General features: G+C 35.4%; 1 protein-coding gene across 1 annotated transcript in view; it reads left to right on the top strand.

Annotated features, from left to right (window-relative positions):
• CENPC (centromere protein C) overlaps positions 1-18,339 on the top strand; it is a 59,788-nt gene that overhangs the window by 4,454 nt on the left and 36,995 nt on the right. The window contains 5 exon segments of the mRNA XM_037529198.2: positions 279-373; positions 4,675-4,777; positions 10,627-10,900; positions 12,171-12,383; positions 14,416-15,026. Of these exon segments, the coding sequence (XP_037385095.1) occupies positions 279-373; positions 4,675-4,777; positions 10,627-10,900; positions 12,171-12,383; positions 14,416-15,026 (1,296 nt within the window).

Genomic DNA, 18,339 nt, shown 5'->3' with positions numbered 1-18,339 from the left:
AGAAAGCCAAGCAAAGAAATAAACACGAATAACAGCAACGTAAGTCTTGCATATAAACTCTGAAAGAACAGCTGGTACATATTTCTTCAGGAACCTTGTTTGTCATTTTCAGTTCTTCTAGGAACATTTGAATATTCAATTAAATTGAAGTTTACATTTCATTTAAATTGTGTTTAAAGAGTCAACAGACTTCTTCATATGTCATATAGGTATTTTAAGTAACCAGCAAAGTTTATGCCATGTTTTATTTTTTTTAATTTCTTTTTCTGTTTTTTGAGGTCTTGCTAATGATCTTAGCACAAATTCTACAAAGTCAGTGTTTTATTCAACACCTAAAATAAAAGACATTTGTAATCAGTTACCAAGCAAAGAGGTAAGTAAAAAAGGAGAATAGGTATGGTTTATCATTAGTACATTTTAAGTACATTTTAGTTTAGTTGTTTGTAAGTCTTATTTTTAAAATAGAACCATGTAGTGCCATTGACTTTCAATAAGATTTAGAGGCATTTTGTGAAAATTTTGATTTGATCTTTTCTGTTTTTGCAGTTGAAGTCTAGGAATTATCAAATTACAATCTTCTTTGTCATTTTCAATTATAATCATTTTTCACATCTTCTAAAATAATACTTAAATTAGATTTTTAGGAATGTAGATAATTTACTGAAATTCCTAATCCAGGTTGGCAAGGTTGGTTTTTTCCTAATAAAAAGAAGACAGTCTTGCTACATAGGGGCATCAATCTTTTGTTGATCATATATTTTAACAAGCAAGGTGATTTAACTATACAAAAACAGCAGACTTTCAAAGAGTTTTTGAAGCTGGTAATCTAAGACAAGTTATTCAAAAACATAAAACTAATTGGAAAGAAAAATATAGTGCTAGAAATAATACTAGAAACTTGAGTATTCTGACACATCATTTTCATTTTCTTTTCCTAGAGCTATTTTTCTTAGAAGTCTATTCTTTGTTTTTTGCTCCAATCTACCCTGTCACATAGGTGTTGTTACCTGTCATATAAAGTTGTCATGTGATTTTCCTTTACTCAAGGAAATCCCTTCTCTTCTCTCATATATTGCCCTTTACAGTTCTTGGATCTCAAATCTTCCTTTTTCTTGGCCTCTCCTTTTTTTGGTGAGGACTCATCTTTTAGTAACTTCCTGAGAAATTAATGCTTTAAATGTTTGAAAATACCATGATTTTACACTGATGATGAGTATATATAGAATTCTAGGTTGGAAATAAATTTTAAAGATATACTCTTTTTTTTTTTTTTTTAGCTTCTGTGTTATTGGTACCACTCTGATTCCTTGACCCTTTGTCAGTGACTTAATTTGTTTATTTAGTCTTTGTAAGCTTTTAGGATCTTGCCATCTGTTGTTAGAGATCTGGAACTTTGTAACTTTGCGATATTCCTAGATGTTAGGTTCCTCTAATTCTTTTTTTATTTTTTTTTTTTTTTATAGAGGCATGTTTTATTTATTTGTTTGTTTGTTTGTTTATACATGCACTGGGTATAGTCAGAAGCGTGGGAGGGTGAGAGAATTCACCAGAGCGGGGAGCAGAGCAGGCAGAAGGACCGAAGTACACTGCTGAGGGGAGCAGCGGGCGGCAGGAGAGGTCTGCGCGCCATGTGGGACCCTCCTCCGGTGGCCGGGAAGCAGCCGGGGATTGAACTGGCGCCGCAGAGGCTGCGGGCAGCTTCGCAACCCGGCGCTCAACCGCTGCGCCACCGGGGAGGCCCTCCTCTTAATTCTTTTCATTAAGGCTTTACAGTTTCAATTTCCATTAACTTGCTGTTTTTTTTTTTTTTTTTTTTTTTGCTTATTTTGCTAGTTGCCTTTTACACTAGAGCCTGCTGTCAGATGTCTAGTGATCATTAGCCATCTCCTCATATTTAAGAATGAGAAACTAAAGTGGTGATTGGAAGCTCTTTATGTATAGGAAAATTTATAGATTAGCAATTTCACTGTGGTATGACTGTCTGGGCTATGTCATTGTAGATGTCAGGGTTTTTTTCTCTAAGTTTTCTAACAAATCTCTGCTGCATGGGAGGTCTTTAATCAAACAATATTTTTGGCTAGGTGGGGCAAAGGGGAAGGGTGCACTTTGAATGCTTCCACTTTTAGTGTATTACACTTACCTTCCACTGCTCTCATGTCATTGAGTTAACAGTCTCTCTGATTATGAAGCTCAAGAGAATAATCATCTCATTTTCTTTTTCTTTTTTTTTTAAAGGTTTATTTATTTATGCATATAAGAACTGGGGTACAGGCCATAGGGTTGGCGGGGGCGGGAGGTGAGAGGATTCACCAGAGACAGAGTGGGGACCAGAACAGGTGGACTGACTGAAATATACTGCTGAGGGGAGCAGTGGGTGAGACAGGAGAGGGTTGCTGTACCATGTGGGTTAGCTTCCTGGTCCACAGGGGATCGAACTCATACTGTGTTGCAGTGCCTGTGGATAGCTTCATAGTGCTGCGACTTAACCCTTTGCGCCATCAAAGAGGCCCTCTCATCTAATTTTCTGCTAGGGTTTGGAGAGAAGAGATTCAGTGACTTACCACTCCCTATACAAACCTAAATCTTTGTTTGCAAGTCCCACCTGTACCCCCACTTTAGAGGTGCCTTGTACTTCTAATTTCTGATCTTGTGGATTTCTCCATAAATGTAAATCATGTTTGGAATTTCTCCATAGCTAGCGAGTTGCTACTTTCTCTGGACTGATTAGTAGCTTCTAGTCAGTCTGCTCTTCACCTTAAAAAAGTTTTTTGATATCTACTCATTTACTCCCTTCTCCTTGTCTTAGACCTTATATATTTATACATTTAAACATTTTCTTAATGTGGTTTCTGGAGGGAACAGAGTACACTGAAACCTACTTTTGTTTCTGTGTGTAATTGAGTTCGAGAGTATATTCATGAATAGCATATTTATGAATGGGGTAAATGGCTTAATTATTTATTCCCTGTTGGCACAGACTTTAGGTTTCCAGCTATTCATTATCACAATGATATGGTGAACAACTTTTTTCATGTATCTTTGTATACATGCTGTAAACTGAATTTCTCTAGGATATGCACATTGAAGTAAAATTATTATTATTATTATTATTATTAAAGATTTATTTATTTATTTATGCATACAAGAGCTGGGGTACGGGCCAGAGGTGCGAGGTGGGCCGTGGTGGTGAGAGGATTCACCAGAGACAGAGTGGGGAACAGAACAGGCAGATTGACCGAAGTACACTGCTGAGGAGAGCAGTGGGTGAGTCAGGAGAGGTCTGCTTGTGCCATGTGGGTTGCTCCCTGGCTGGCTGGGAATCGAACTTGTGCTGCAGTGGCTGCGGATAGCTTCATAGGTTGTGTCCTAACCCTTGTGCCACTGGGGAGGCCCTAAAGTGAAATTATTAAATGTTAGGGTTTTTCTGTAAAATGGTTTACCAGTTTTCTTTCTCATCTGCAGAATATGATGAGCTGTCTCTTTTCTAGATTTTCAAAATTTTTAAATTTTTAAATGACTTGATATGTTTCAGATTTATAAAAGAAAATATATAATGCATGTAAAGTGTTAAAAATGCTATAAGCAATCACACACATATCCATCCCTTAGTGTAAGTAAGTAATACCAGTACCTTTGAAACATCTATGTGCCTCTTACTGTTTCCTCTCTGCACTGAGGTAATCACTTTTGAATTTTGTCTTCATCATTTCTATCCTTTATATTGTTACCACACAGGGTTATATGCTGACAAAATCATGTCTACTGCTTACAATAAGAGTCCGATTACCATTCACATGTTAGATGTTTCATCAAATGGTTTCATGAGACTCAGTATATAGTTGTACTCATAACTGAGATTAATATAACTATGCAGTCTGGATACACAGCTAGATCAGTAAGAGAAAAAGAAAATGTTTAAGGCAGAGCTTGCACTTTAATGCCAGACTTCCCATGATCCTTAAAAGGACCACGCAAAGTGTAATCATTGCCTGTCACAGTGAAATGAAATATGCAGAAGAATTTGTACAATCTTTCTGCCCAGGGAACTCTTTTGAGTTTTTATTGTGGGTTATAAGGCAGCCTTTGCTCACCAAAATTCTGCACTCGCTGAAGGAAAAAGGACGGTATTGACCGTAAATCATATTATTTACACAAACAAACATCTAGGCAGGCTGGTATAGCAGATACAGCCTTATCTGCTAGTCAAGGAGGGAACATTCTGAAAACCAAATACCTAGATTCCAACGAAGGACTACCCCTATAAATAGGACCTTTAAGTGACCATACCTGCTAATATTAACTTTTTGTATAGATTGAGTCTCTAAATAGGATCAGTATTAACTTATGCAACATGCTTTTTCTTTGTTACCAATTGTTTATTCAGGTTTCTGTAGTTTATTTCACTATTGTATATGTGATATTATCTTATATAATTATACACTAATTTATCTGGTCTTCTCTCTGACTACGTTTTTGCTGTTGAGAACAGAATCATTTCTGTGATTGGAAATTTCAACTTTGCTAGATAATGCCAAATAATTTTCCAAAGTAGTTATTTAAGTATACAACTATACCTGCTGGTTTTTAAATACTGGCTTTTTTTTTCCCTTTTAAAATCGAATGTGTTTAATCTGATGGTATTTTAATGGAGTTGATCTAATGTATCTCTTTTAGGGTCAGTACCAGAAATCACACCCAAACTCAGTGACAATTTCTTCAAGAAAGAAAGAAACCTCTGTGGGCTGTATTGTAGAATCAAATGAAGTCAACAAATCAGGTTTGTGATATACCCATGGGTATTATTTGCCTGGATAAATTTTGGAAATGAGAAATGTTGAAGTGGTGCATGTTTTGTGTCGAGTGACAAAGATTAATGTCAACCTAGACACAGTTGTGAAATGTAAGAAATTGTTTTTGATTCCAAGTCGTGGTCAGTGTTCTTTTTCTCTCCTCTTTTTTCTCTATTTCTTTTAGGTAATTATATGTGCTTTTAAAAGTGTAAAGTCACTTTTTAAAGTTTTCTTTATTTGTGTTTTTCAAATAAGTCCTTCATTTGAGGGAAGAGTCAAGATTAAAGAGGAAAAGCTATTAATCATTACTCCCATCTTCCTGCTATTCCCACCTTTGAATTCTTCCATATTCCTTGTTGCGCCTAACTGAAAACATTAATACTGTGTTTGCGTGTATGTGTGCATATATGTGTTTTCAGAAGAGGCTTTCACAATTTTCTTTTACACTTACGGTGTAAAAAAAAACCTGAGATTATCAACTATCCTATTTTTTGGCAGTTTGATTAGTATTAAGTAATTTCATTCTTATTTTATTGTCTATTTCTGTTATTATCATTGATTTAAGTACTTTTTCTGCTTTAATCTACTTTTTTCCTGAGCTGTCTATTTATGACCTTTTCCTATTTGCTTTTTCTTGTTTATGATAGATCTTTGGATTTTATATCTGTAACCATTTATCTGTGATTTGTGCAACTGATACTTTTCCAAATGACTCTTTGTCTATTACAGATTTGTTTAATATCTTTATATGATGGATAAAATTTTTAAATTTCATTTGTCAAATGTCTAACTTAAAACTTTTGAACTTCCTGTATTGATTAAAAGGTCAATCATAATGTATATATAATATCCTTGACTTCTTTCAATTTAAAATTTAAACCCATCTAGAATGTGTTTTGGTGTTCTATGACATATTACAATTTTATTTTCTTCCAAATGGTCAGTTGTGCAATTCCTTTTATTAATTAATCCATTCTTTTATTTATATACTATTTTACCATGTATTAAGTCTCACATATCATTTTTAACATGAATTATGGTCTCTTTGTTTATTATTTACTAATAATAGTTTTTATAGTATTTCTGATCTAAAGATATTTTCTATTCCTCTGCTGTTTTCATTCTTTATTCTCCCAGTGAACTTTTTGGTTTTATCCAAGTCCCAATAATATTTTGTTGAGATTCTAATTAGAATTGCAGTTAATTTGTATGATAATTTGTGAGAATTCATTTTTATGTTATTTAGTGTTTTTTTAACATAAGGACATGTCATATGTTTCTATTCTCATCACTGGTCTGACGGACATTATCAGTTACATGAACGAATAACCCACAGAATGGGAGAAAATATTTGCAAATAGTGTATCTAAGAAAAGATTTATATACAGAATATATAAAGAATTTCTGAAACTCAACAACAAAATAGCCCAAAGGACTTGAATAGACATTTTTCCATTTGGCTAGTGAATGTATGAAAATGTTGCTCAGCATTACTAATAGTCATTAGAGAAATGCAAACCAAAACCCTACTAGATGCCCCTTTATACATGCTAGGATGGCTATTACTTTAAAAAAAAACTAAAAAGGAAAATAGCAAATGTTGATAAACTGGAACTAACGTGCATTGCTGGTGGGAAGATGAAATGGAATAGCTACTATTGAAAGAGGTTTGGTGATTTCTTCAGAAAATTAAATGCTGCTCCTAAATATATACTCAAAAGAATTGAAAACAGGGACTCAAGCAGTTATTTGTACTCCAGGGTTCTAACAGCATGTTTGCAATAACCAAAAGATGGAAACAACCCAAGTGTTCATCACTAAGTGAATCATGTGGTATACACATACAGTATAATGTGGAATGTCTCTGAATTTGTCTACATTTGGGTCATTTCCACCTTTTGTCTGTTGTGAATAATATGCTGTGAACACAGGTGTTCGGGTATCTCTTGGATTCCCTCCTTTCATTTTTTTTTGATATAATCCCAAAAAAATTATTGAAACATATGATAGTTATATTTTTAATTTTTTGAGGAGCCACCAAATTGTTTTCCATAGTTCCCACCAGCAGTGCATAAGGGTTCCAATATCTCTATATCCTTCCTCATAAGCACTTGTCTTTTTTGTTTTGATAATAACCACCCTAAATGGGTATGAAGTAGTATTTATGGTTTTCACTTGTTCATCTCATTGTCATTAGGGGAATTTAAATTAAAAAAATAATTAAATACCAACATACCTATAACGATGGCTAAAATTAAAAAAATATATAGATTACTCAAATCTTAAACTTGTTCGTTTCTATAACTTCCAATTCTTTGAGAGTTTCTGTCTTTTCATTTATTTCAAGAGAATTTATAAGTGATAATACATTTTTATGATAACTTTACCATTCTTGCTAAACAATTCCAACAACTGATTCACTTTGTTATTTGTATTCATAGATCATAATTTTGTTCAGGCATATTTTTCATGGTTTTAGTGGGATTAGTTATTTTGATTGTATCCTTGTCATTTGGTTATTTTGTTAGGAGAGCCTTAATTGTACTTAAGTATCCTGTTATAACATAGTTGCCTTGTTTTCGTTAATGTGTAGGTTCTTGTCTACTTTTGTGTATTTCCAAGGACATGTTTGGAGTCTTTATAGTGATTTTTGGATCTGTTTTATTTTTTAGTTTTCTAGGATTCCATCACTGGCTGGTGCTGTGTGGTGTGAATGGAAGGTGCTTTTCTAAGTTTCCTTATGTCCTTATTCACCCTGCAGAGATTAAAGTCAGAGCTAATGAAGTTAGATTTCCTTTTATCACTGGATAAAGAATAGGATAGAGATGCAGAGCTTTCCTATGTTTATTCCTGCTTCAGATTAGACTGGCCTTCAGGTGCCCTCATTGTAAACCAGTAGTGCTGAGATGGGCTGGGTATCAATACTTTCAGTGGATTTAAACATCACTTTGGTCTGTGAAGCAGGGTTTGGGAAGGTTAAAGCGTTAAAGCCTTACTATTATTGAATTTGGATGAGATTGTTCCAGGGCTTTGTTGATTTCTGTTACCGTTCCACAGTACTTTTGTAGTGAGGCTGGGCATGGCCTATGTCTTTGTTGCTTTGCCACTGCAAATGTAAGGTGCTCCTGGTTGTGAAGTGGGAGTTGGGTTCTCCACTATGTTTCCCTTCTCCAAGTTTTTTTTTTTTTTTTTTTTAAGATTTATTTTTTTATTTATACAAGAGCCGGGGTATAGGCCAGATGCGCGGGAGGGTGAGAGGATTCACCAGAGACAGAGTGGGGAACAGAACAGGCAGACTGATGAAATACACTGCTGAGGGGAGTAGTGGATAAGACAGGAGAGGTCTGCTCGCCATGTGGGTTGCTCCGAGGCCGAGGCCGGCGGGAATCAAACAGGCACTGCAGAGGCTGTGGACAGCTTCACAGCGCTGTGTTCAATCGTCTGTACCACCAGGGAGGCCCCCTCCAGGTCTTTTGGACAGAGAATACAGTTTTACCTCCCGACCCCATGTCTGTTGGCAGTTCCAGGTTGCAAGTCTCTCTTAAGTCCAGTCTAGGGGTGTATGGGAGATAAAAAGAAAATCCAGAGGTCCCCCCCACATTGTCTGATGTTGGTTAAGGCTTGGGGATCCTTGCAAAAATATGTCTTCATCCTGGGCCTCCCCGGTGGCACAGCGGTTGAGCGCCGGGTTGCGAAGCTGCCCGCAGCCTCTGCAGCGCCGGTTCGATCCCCGGCTGCTCCCCGGCCACCTGAGGAGGGTCCCACATGGCGCGCAGACCTCTCCTGCCGCCCGCTGCTCCCCTCAGCAGTGTACTTCGGTCCTTCTGCCTGCTCTGCTCTCCGCTCTGGCTCTAGTGAATTCTCTCGCCCTCCCATGCTTCTGACTGTACCCAGTGCTTGTATAAATAAATAAATAAAAAATATGTCTTCATCCTTCCAGCTTTCAGTGATTCAGTGTTGTTTGATGGATAATTTCCATGGAATTTGGTTGTATTTATTTAAAAAAAAAATATGTCTTCATCCTTCCAGCTTTCAGTGATTCAGTGTTGTTTGATGGATAATTTCCATGGAATTTGGTTGTATTTAGAGGGAAAAGCAGGAGAAAGTAAGTCCTTGTCATCTTACTCAGGAACCAAGTCCCTTTTTGTTTGTATTTAAAGTTTTTAATCTTTGCTTTTTAAGATTAGGAATTAGTACTATATCTCTGTATGTATCTTTATATCTATATATGTGTATATGTGTAAATGTTGTTCATTTAGCTGCCCTACGTTGTTAGCAACTGTTAACCTAAGATTCATTATTTTAGTTGTCCATAGAGTATTCAAATCTTAAAGAAATTTGCCAGAAGCCAGCTCCAGCAAACTATTGTGTCAGAGTACCTGCAGGAAAAGACGGTGTCGAGGACTTGAGGGATAAGGGATGGGGGAATGAGGAGACATGATACCTAGATCAGGGTGCAAGTATCATCCTGCCTAGGCTCTCAGCAGTTCTTTATACATCTCCAGCAAGCCATGGGAGTACATAAGGGAGTGCTTTCAAGTAGTAAAAAAAAAAACTAACAATGGTGGCATTTTTTTCAAAATCTGCCTGGGGACCTGATGGCCCCTTGCTGAGGTGATAATAGCCATTTCACTTTGTTCTAAAGGTAAATACAATTACCACACAAAATGTCCCCTAACAATCATTTATTTTCTAATGCCCAGTAATCATTCTGTTAATGCTAAAAACAGCAAAACAACAAAAAACTTATATGACTAAAACTTAACTCCTTTATAACTGCTAAATTACTAATTAATCAAAATTTATAAAATTCCTAAATCTTAAACATTAAAAAAAAATCACCTTATACACCAGTAATCAAGTCCAATTACTGCTAAAATCAAAAAACTTCTTAATCCTATAACTAATCTATTCTAATTTAATAAAAGTAGTAAAAAATTAAAAAACCCAAAGAATCCCTGTGCCGCTTAAATTGCACTAACCTTTATCTAACCCCAAGCTCCAAAAGAAAAAAAAAAAAAAAAAGGGGGAAACTCCTTTTACTTTCTCAAGGCTATATTTTCACCTGTTACTTCCCTGATTATCTTATTAACTAACTGCTGTTTCTAACTTTAACTGCTATCTCTAACTTTAACTGGTATTTCTAACTTCAAAACTCCTCTCCAACTGGTCTCTGTCTTAAAAAACCACAATTCTATATCAAAGACTTGGCCAGGAATGTTTACAGCCTTTAGTTCCCAAAGGTTTTCAGGTGTGACATATCACTTGTTTTTGTAAGACCAAAATTTAAATCACTGCTTCCAAGCAGAAAAATACTAATTGTTTCAAAATGTATTGTTTATATCATGCAGTGCCATTGTAGTCAAATTAGTTATTTAGTATTTGGTCATGCAATATTTGCAGTTTTACTTTTCAAATATGTGTATTAGTAATTGCCATATTCAAAAGAATCAGCCATAAACAAATGAGAAGAATCTAGCAGGAGTCATCTAACAAGATTCCTGACTTTTCAGGAATCTGCCCCATGCCCGGACCTTTGTCAGACAACATGAGTAGCATGGCCCGTGCCAGAAATTGACTTGTATCAATAAAATTGTGAATACTTGAAGATTTTTATCATTTTAAAACTTCAAAGCATGTACAAGATAGATGTTAAAGTTCATTAATTTTATAAATTAGAACTTGCATATTTTAATCATAGCTCTCTTTGATTATAAGCAGTAACCTGTGAGTCATTTAAACTATTTCTAATTAAATTATTGCTGAATTTTTATAAAGCATGTTTGATTCTCTTATTAAAAATTATTTTAAATAAATTCATATACTTTCCTTCTAGTTTGTACCCATGATGTTCATCCGAAAATTGTGGCAACTGATGTTGGTTCTAAAAATATACCTGACTCAAGAAAAATGTCAAATAAAAATAAAAAAATTCATCATGATGAAGACAAAGTGGAATTGTATTTATCTGTTTGTTCACCTTCTGTTCTCGTGGATGCAAAAACAGTATCACAAAATGCCAGTGCCCAAAAGAGAAAGTCCTGCACATTTGAAAATTCAGTAAATTTGCTGTCTTCAAACACAGAGATTTCTCTTAAAACCAAAAAAAGGTATTTACTTAAATATTAATCTTATAAAAGTTTTAACTTTTATATTTAAAAGTGAGTAATTTAGTCTTCTATGTATTTCCTTGTAAGTATTGAAATATATTAATAGTTAGAGACTTAACGTGTTTTATTTATATATATTTTATATATAAATACATGTATATATACACACATATACACACATACACAGTTTATATTTAATAAGGAAAGCCTTAATGTGTACATCGGAGAAGTTTAGGGATAAACTTTTCTATAATCCTTGGAAGAATGTATTTTTTCTGGTGGTACAAGTTTTCTATAATTTCCTAAGAGAAACAGTTTGTATTTTCTCTGTTTTTCTTTTTTTTTAAGATTTATTTATTTATTTATACAAGCACTGGGTACAGTCAGAAGCGCGGGAGGGTGAGAGAATTCACCAGAGCCAGAGCAGGGAACAGAACAGGAAAACTGACGAAATACACTGCTGAGGGGAGCAGCAGGCATGGCAGGAGAGGTCTACGTGCCATATGGGACCCTCACCAGTAGCCCGGGATCAAACCAGTGCTGCAGAGGCTGCAGGCAGCTTCGCAGCCCAGCGCTCAACCACTGCGCCACCAGAGGAAGCACTTCTCTATGTTTTTCTAATTACAATATTAAGATATGTATCATTTCAGGCATGGTGAAGGATAAGTATGTATGAGAATGAGTTGTGGTAAATGTATGTCCATTTCTTGGACCTTTCCTTAGCTTTTTGAAAGACTGTTTAATGTCCTTTGCTATTAGAAGCCTCTGCAATGAGTATAATTTCTGTCTTGGATTTTGTATGAATCTTGGAGCCAAGGAGTTAAGTATATTCTAAGAGTTTGCTGTTCATAGCTATTCCTGCAGCTCAGGATCAATAGCAATGGCAGTATCTGGGAACTTCTGAAAAATACAGAATTCCAAGCATTACCCAAAATCTACTGACTCAGTCTACTTTTTAATAAGATTCTCCAGATTATTCATAGTCATATTAAATGACTGAGAACAAATACTCCAAGCTACACATTTCCTTGGTATATGATTTAATCATTCTTTTCTCTTTTATTTTTTGTATTGACAGATACAAAATTTAATTTTTCTGAGCAGTTTGCCTTGTATTTTTGGTGTATTTTCAAATCAACATTTACGTATTTGAAACAAAATTCTGATAGGAAAATTTTTAAGTTGTCTATATTATCACTGTGAGGGGATTCAGCAAAACATAATTAAACAAACTGGGAGCATTCAACTTGCCTTCCTTTTAACCTTTTAGGTTAGATTTTGAAGATGATGTTTTGAAGAAAGTAGAAATAGGGAAGAAAATATCAGAAATAGGGGATAAAATATCAGAAGGACCACAAAAAGGGAAACCATCAGGAACATCTCAGCAAGGAATACAAGATTCAAAATATGAAATTCAACCACAAGCTAAAAAGAGTTTTTCAACATTATTTTTAGAAACTGTAAAGAAAAAAAGTGAATCCAGGTAAGTTATTAAGAAACCATCCTTTAAGTTATTTTTTCTTTTCATATTTTATGAATATTATCTAAGGATTCTTAATGCTATTTAACTTAGAGAAAATCTTGACACAAATTTTAATTTAAATTATTTCTAACCCATAAATTGAGTATAGTTTCTTCCCAAAAGCCATCATTTAATAGATACTAAATTTTATGTGAATGAAAATGTATTTATTCACTTTTCCTAACTTCTGCTCATCAACAATTTATTGTTTGTATGATATCAAAGAATGAAGGCAATGTTTAGAAATAAATTTATGTCAGGGTACCGGTATTTCATTATTAAGTGTTTAAAATCTATTTTTTATTTCTTCTTGTATCAACAAAAAAGGTAGTTTTAAAAATAAATTTTAATTTGCTACCTAAAAATCATCAGTGGTTCTACAGTATCTACACAGTAATTCCTAACCGTGGCTACACAGTAGAGTTTAACTAGAATTAGTACAGCTAGGGTTTAGAATCACTGGTCAATAGAATAAACTTCAAATTTGTTAGCTGTTGCTTATAGCTTTCTTCTTGATCATTAACTGTTCTGCCAACTTGGTCTTACACATTTACAGTGGTCCCTGCTTTGATATATACCTTTTTCTTTTGTTGTAGGCTAATCTCCATTTTCTTTTAAAGCTTGTGCTAGGTTTCCAGCTTTTCCAACACTCCAATTTTTGGGTTTTTTTTAAAAGTAGTTTTCTTGTATTATAGTTTAGTTATTTTGTGTTTGTCTTTCTTAGTAGATTAAGACATAAACCCTTCTCTCCAGAAATTTAAAGTTTCTTTTCTATTTTCTATGATATCAGAATGATAGTGTACATATGAGGAAGGTTTTATAAAAGCATATTGAAAAAATGAATAAAATTCCCCTTTTGTTTTTTCACTATTCCCATACCTGATATCTCAGTGTATCTTGCATCTTACATCCTGTTTAGCATGTTTTCCTCACCATCTGAAAGAAATGTTACACTGAGACCAGTAAGTTAATTCAGTACTTTTTTTTTAAAATAAGTTATCTTGTGTAGTTTTTTTTTTTTTTTTAAGTTTTATTTTATTTGTTATATAAGCACTGGGTACAGTCAGAAGCACGGGAGGGTGAGAGGATCCACCAGAGACAGAGCGGGGAACAGAACAGGCAGGTTGATGAAACACACTGCTGAGGGGAGCAGCGGGCGGCAGGAGAGGTCTGCGCGCCATGTGGGATCCTCCCTGGAGGCCGGAGATCGAACCGGCGCTGTAGAGGCTGTGGGCAGCTTCGCAGCCCAGCGCTCAACCGCTGTGCCACCAGGGGAGGTCCCAGTATTTTAATTTTAATTCAGTATGTTTTTAGTGTTTTTTTTTTTTTTTGACAAATTAACATTTTTTAAAAAGAAATCTTAGTGAGTAGTATTAACTTTAGTAACTGAAGTTAATTTTCTGCCGAATTGGTGTAGCCAGATATAAAACTCACTATTCCTGGAACACTCTTACTTCATTCTTTTGCTTATATTCTTCCTTTTGATTATATTTTTGCATTTTCCCATGAACGAATCTCTTTTTTTCCTTTTTATTTAATTGGAGTAACCTTGGCTTACATTATTGTGGGTATTTTGGAAGTATAGGAGATTTCCCCCTCCATCCCCACCTCCTCCCTTATCACCACCATAGTACATCCATCACCAAATCAAAAAAACTATACAAAATATAATTTGATATAATATATAATAATGGCATTCATTTTTGGTCTATCAGAGAAATTTACATATCCCAGGCTTCAACTTTTTACTATATATAACGAGTGGGGGAGCATCTAAATGAGTCCCATTAGAGCTCTAAATGAGTGTAATCAATATAAAATTGTAAAGGAAGATTTTATAGGGAGGGTAGGATTTTTAAGGATATGGGAAAGGAAGGCTGTGAACTTTTTGAGATACAATGATTTTTTTTTTTTGGTATGTATTATTTTCTTCACTAAGCCAGGGTAAAAAAGCTTTTCTTTTTGAGCTATTTATTGTAACATTCTGTTTTAGTCCTATTGTTAAACATATAGCAACTTCTCCACCTCATTCATCACCGGCAAATGATAAGAACTTATTAGAGGATGAATTTGTTATTGATGAATCAGATAGAAGCTTTGCCAATCTATCTTGGATTACTATACCGAGAAAGGCTGGATCTTTGAAACAACACATAGTATGCTCAGCTGAGGGCACTGTACTCCCTCAAAATAAGTCAAGAGAAAAACATCACAGTGTATCGCCTATGAATTTGACAAGGGACAAAGATTCTGATAAAGTTCACCCAGTAGAGAAATCTCAGCTCTCTGAACAAAAAAAAATGGGTAAGAGTTGTGCTTTGACTGATGCAGTAGAAAATAATCATAGATCTACGAAATATAAAACATATTCTGAGAACACAGAAAAGTCGCATCAAAGTAAAAGGACTACAAGACAAAAACAGAGGAGAAAATCTAAGCCCAATGTAGTTGAAGATCATGCTGATATGGAACAATCTAAGGAGAAAGACCTAAATATGTCACTTACCGACCAAGACAAGTTACAAAGAAATTCAGACAGAAATATGGAAGAGTGTGAAGAGATAAGAAAGGTTCATACTTCAGTAAAACAGAGGCAGCCTGTGGGTAAGTGTATGTATTTAATAAAGCTGTGAAGATTATTCTAATACTTTTTTTACAATACTCCTATTTAGCTTTGGGAAATAGGGAAGGTAAACGTAAATCTACAAGGAGCCTCAAAGGTCTATTTTTCTAACGTCTCTTTGTTTTATGAATCATTCCAACTCACTTAATTTTTGTGTAACTTCTAAGATGACAGCATCATGAAGGAGGGTAAAAGGGAAAGGCTAGCTTTTCTCTCCACATGTTCTGTTTGGTATTTAAGGTAATAAATAGAGAAGACCTTTCAGGAACCAGATATTCTGCCTTAAATTTTTCTATGAGATGCTGCCAAGAAAAAAATTGTGGAAGAAAGTCAATTTTGCTTTCTCCTTTTTTGACATGTAACAGCTGAGAAATTTAGCTCCCTTGAAACAACTGGAGCCCAGATAAGTCTTTAGTATTGTACTAACCTTTAAATTCATAATACAACTTCTTTTGTACAGCTTGGTAAACTGTAGTTTTACTTTCATTATCTCAGAGACTCAGATAATACCCTAATTTAATAAAGTGAGAAAGAAATAAAAAAAAAAAAAAAGGGAAAGGCTAGCAAACGAGGCAGCTGGAAATGCATAAGAGAGCCTAAGTTCTTCATGTTCATTAAAGCATAAATGTGGGGTGGAGGGGCGGGGGTGCGTGTCCCAGGATTCTGTGGGGTTGTTTTCCATTCTCTTTTATTCCATCATTCATGCACTTTTCTATTGATGACAGCTATTAAATGCCAGACACTGAAATTACAAAGATTACTAAAACACAATTTTTACTCTTGAAAACATCTCTCAGTGGGGTCTGAGAACAGTTATCTAATATCTCAATGGACTGTTTTGTCTTGGGTCATTAGATGATTTATCACCTAATCTAGGACCCTTGAGAGTTGCAGAGAATGTCAGGACAGTAAGCACAGACTGGGATTATCCTAGGCAGACTTGGACTATGGTCACCTATGTGATGATTGAACAGTGAGTGATGCTTGATGCTTGATGGCATGTTCATGAAGGAAAGACTGTATTCTTTGTACTGCTTTTTAAGTAATAGAAAAAAAAAAGTGGTTACTTTTAAAGAATTCTTGTCAGAATAGTTAATGGAGTAGAAAACACTTATCAAATGTATTAGATAATTTTAATGTATGCAATATAACTTAACTTTTTTGAAAGTCTTTTAAAGTAGGAGATGAAACTCCATGGAGGTTTAAAAAGTACTCAACAGGATCTGACTCACCATACAGTCCGTTGTTTTTGTCTGTGTCAGCAAGTTTTGAAATAAATAAAAACATTTTGATTTTAATGCTTAAATGGAAAAACTGTTAACTAATCAGAAATCCACCTTGGCCAAAATTGTATACATGCCTGAGATTCTAAATGACTATATTATATTGCTGACATAGAGGAGAGACAAAGTATATTAAAGAAAGGTATTTTAGCTCCCACCCATCCACCACCTCCTGTTCACCAACTCCCCTCCTATCTTCCCCACCACCATCACCATCATACCAGTGGTGCCTCTGCCTTCCCCTCTATGACCACTGGCACAAAATCCGAAAATCCTAGCTCCTTTCTGCCACAATTTCACATCAGTGCTGCTTCCTACTTCCTTTCCACCGTTTTCATCAACTACCCCTCTGTCATGCTACAATTCCAAACATAACTTCCCCTCTTTTCTTCCACCACCTCCATCTCACCAATCCTGACTTCCTCTTGTGCCCCTCTGTTAGGGGGAAAGGATGTCCTGAGCAAACTCCATACAGGTTTTGCGGACTCCACCCCCACTCCATCAAGACACTGGAAACGACAAATCCCATGATCACCAAAGAGAGGGTTGTGAGGACCTGAGGGTGGAGTTAAGCAGCCATGTTTTTCTGATTGGTGATATAACCAGCCATGTGAGCTGGGGTGGGGTCTTGGCCATGTGGCACTCAGCTTTTCACCAGCTTGGTGGGTCATTGGGATTCCAAGTCAGCGGAATGAGTAGGACACATCTACGAATTTATCTCCCTCTTTTTTTCCCTGAGTTCTTCATTTCCTCATTTCCCCTTCCCTTGTAAATAAGCCTTTTATTAACCTTAAAAAAAAAGATAGTTTTATGAAAAAAAAAAAACTTTAATCTAGTCATCAATTACTCAATTATTTTAGCTTTCTTTTTTGTTTAGTCTATTACCTAGACTCTCACCTAAATAATAGTTGTCAGACTTCAGTTTTGTCTGTGTGTGCCTTTGTGTATTTGAAAAATTCTTAAAATGGAAGGTGGAACAAGACACCTTTTCTATCTTGTGAACCTCTTTAATTGCACAATAAGGCCTATATTCTTTTTTTTATCAGAGTTGTTATTTTTTTTGTTTTCTTCAGTTAATGATTAGCAAAGGTTCATTTTAAGAAAACACAGACAGCATGAGGAATATGCCCAAACTAAGGTTGATAGTTACATTATAATGAAGTTTTCTTGCTAGTCTCTTCAGCAGTATATATTCACAGAACTTAAAGTTACATTTTTTCCATAATTTTTTAGGAAATACCATTTTATCAATAAAGTATACTTGAAGGATACTCTTTTTAAAATGTTAAGCATTTATACAAGAGCTGGGGTACAGGCCAGAGTCGCGGGAGGGTGAGAGGACTCACCAGAGACAGAGCGGGGAGCAGAACAGACAGGCGGACCAAAAGCGCTGCTGAGGGGATCAGTGGACGAGACAGGAGAGAGGTCTGCCTGGCCATGTGGGATTCTCCCCCGCTGGCCGGGATTCAAATCGGTGCTGCGGAGGCTGTGGATAGCTTCACAGTGCTGTGCTCAACCCACTGCGCCACCTGGGAGGCCCTCCCGCGACTGGTTTGTACTCCAGCTCTTGTATAAATAAAAATAAATCTTTAAAAAAATATATAAAATGTTAAGCATTTATTATCTGCTATATCCTGCACACTAATATTCATTTATATTAAATTCTTTAGGTTGCCTAGTGCATATAGCATTCTGACTAAGTAGTATACCAATTGCATTCACTTTTTATTGCCCTCATAACAAATTACTGCATAAATGGTGGCTTAAAACAACTCATATTTGTTATCGGAAGTGTGAAATGGATGTCACTGGACAAAATCAAGATGTTGACATTGCTTTTTTGTGGTTCTAGGAGAAAATTCATTTCCTTCCTTTTCCAGCTTCTTCAAGTCACTTGTATTGAATGATGGCTTCCTTCTTGTGTCTTCAAAATCAGCAATCCCAGCCTTATTTCTCCTGCCTCCTCTTCCATCATTACATCCCTCTGTAACCACAGCTTTAAGGACAGAAG

The sequence above is a fragment of the Talpa occidentalis genome, unplaced genomic scaffold (assembly GCF_014898055.3).
Source record: "Talpa occidentalis isolate TD23 unplaced genomic scaffold, MPIMG_talOcc4v2.1 talOcc4.6, whole genome shotgun sequence".
NCBI classification, from domain to species: Eukaryota; Metazoa; Chordata; class Mammalia; order Eulipotyphla; family Talpidae; genus Talpa; species Talpa occidentalis.
Note: the sequence above shows the minus strand (reverse complement) of the source record. Positions and strands in the feature narration are given on the sequence as shown.